A 1,872-nucleotide genomic window follows, 5' to 3' on the forward strand; every position below is an offset into this window, starting at 1 on the left:
TTAATGAACCCCTGTTCGCATTTTTTTAAACCATCACTGGCATATGCAACACTTGACAAAACTTGAATGCAATTAATTTTTTTTTTTGGACTTTCAGACGCATTGACCAAACATCTCGCTGTGGAGTGGGGACATCAAGGTATTCGTGTAGTTTCCCTCTCCCCTGGACCAGTAGAGAAAACGGAGGGCATCCGAAGACTAGGTAACTAAAATTATTCAATCAATCCTTAATGTTTTATTCTACACATCCGGGGGAAAACCAATAGTAATGTACGTTTTTAACCAATACAAAGTTTAACATTACCCATTACTCTATGTACCTTTACAACAGGACATGTTTGTATCTCAATAAAACCCCTTTTAGAAAAATGCTAATAAAGTAATGACTTGGCACATATTCTAGTTAGCATAGAAGTATCTCCAGTTCTAGGAAACTCAGATATGATCTTTAAATTAACAAATCATACCATTATTTTTAGATGAGATCCGAGGTCTGAGTTTTCTAGACACCCCCATTTTACCTATTTCTAAACTTTGAATTTGTGGATATTTTTGGAAATAAAGATTTGTATTTCTAAAAATTTTTTCAGGTGGAGAGCTCCAGGAGTCTAGTGCAAGTTCAATTCCCCTTCAGCGATATGGTACCAAAAAGGAGATCGCTGAAGGCGTTCTGTACCTAGCTAGCCCTGCTGCAGCCTACGTTACAGGAACAGTGTTTGTAATGGATGGTGGATCCTGGCTTACCAGTGTCAATGATTTTAGTTTGGCAAAACCCTTGCTACACCTTATGTCAAAGATGTAAGTTTTCCATGGAGAACCTAGAGGTGTCGCAAGCTGAAAAAGAATCCTGTCCTGTGCCTCTGTCCCAATGATTGCAAGTCGATAATCCTCAAATTTCCTGTACGATTAAAACTTGTAATGGTACTGGGTTTGGTCTACAGGAGTTCATGCTTCGAACAGATCATTCTATTCAAAATATTACTGGTAATTACTTTCTTCTCATCAATAAATTAAATTATTAATTTAGATGTGGATCAATCAATCAATAGAAATTTGTAAAGCGATAGTATCCACAGCAGATGCAATCTTCAGTGGCTCTTATGACGTTGGCATTACTCAAAGTGCAGATGGTAAATTGAACTTATGAAATTGTAAAAGAAAAAAATCTATTTACACTACGTTTCTGTATCAATTACTTAGTAGGCGATCGAAAAAAGTTAATACTTTTAACCTTTTCTTAAAAAGAAAAAAACACTTGAAGGTAAACAAATGTCAGTGGGTAAGGCATTCCATAATAATGTATAGGGGCAGCACATGAAAATGAATGTTTTCCAAAATTGTTCATTTTCAATTTGCTTTGTTCAAGAAGCTGCTTACTAGATGATCTGAGTCAAGTCAAGTTGTGGATTAATCATTAATTTAATTATCTTTTTTTTTTAGATCTATTATGTTTCAAATATATAACTAGTAAATGTAAGTTTTATATGATTGTCTTAAGCACAAAGAAAAATAGTATAGATTACTCTAATTATAATACTGTAATGTTTTTTTTGTTTTATTACAAGATGTGTATGTAATTTTATATCTATATAAAATAATATACTATGTATATTATATATTGTTTAATTTGTAATATTTAAATTTAAGTGCCAATGTTTTTTCAAAAATGTTTGTTTATTTTCTTACATCTATTTTAGTTTCACAAAAATAATACAATACAGTTATGTCTTAATGCAACTACTTTGAAAATTGTCTCAAATGATATAAATTTTGGATCATAAAAATATACTGTAATATAAGAATATAGAATACTGTACATTATTTTTCATTGCCCAGTACTGATGATGATTATGATAATAAAACAAATGAGTA

The 1,872-nt window shown here is 31.6% G+C and overlaps 1 protein-coding gene across 1 annotated transcript; it reads left to right on the plus strand.

Annotated features, from left to right (window-relative positions):
• Positions 1 to 97: 97 nt before the first annotated feature.
• Positions 98 to 798, plus strand: LOC117102450 (peroxisomal 2,4-dienoyl-CoA reductase-like; the record flags this gene model as incomplete). The annotated part of the gene is made up of 2 exons (XM_033242714.1): positions 98 to 202; positions 591 to 798. Coding segments are annotated over 2 exons (313 nt in total), but the record flags the coding sequence as incomplete, so codon positions are not given.
• Between the last annotated feature and the right edge of the window lie 1,074 nt (positions 799 to 1,872).

This window comes from Anneissia japonica, unplaced genomic scaffold, assembly GCF_011630105.1.
Source record: "Anneissia japonica isolate Jap-2015-1 unplaced genomic scaffold, ASM1163010v1 scaffold208716_len1872_cov154, whole genome shotgun sequence".
In the NCBI taxonomy this organism is placed as follows: Eukaryota; Metazoa; Echinodermata; class Crinoidea; order Comatulida; family Comatulidae; genus Anneissia; species Anneissia japonica.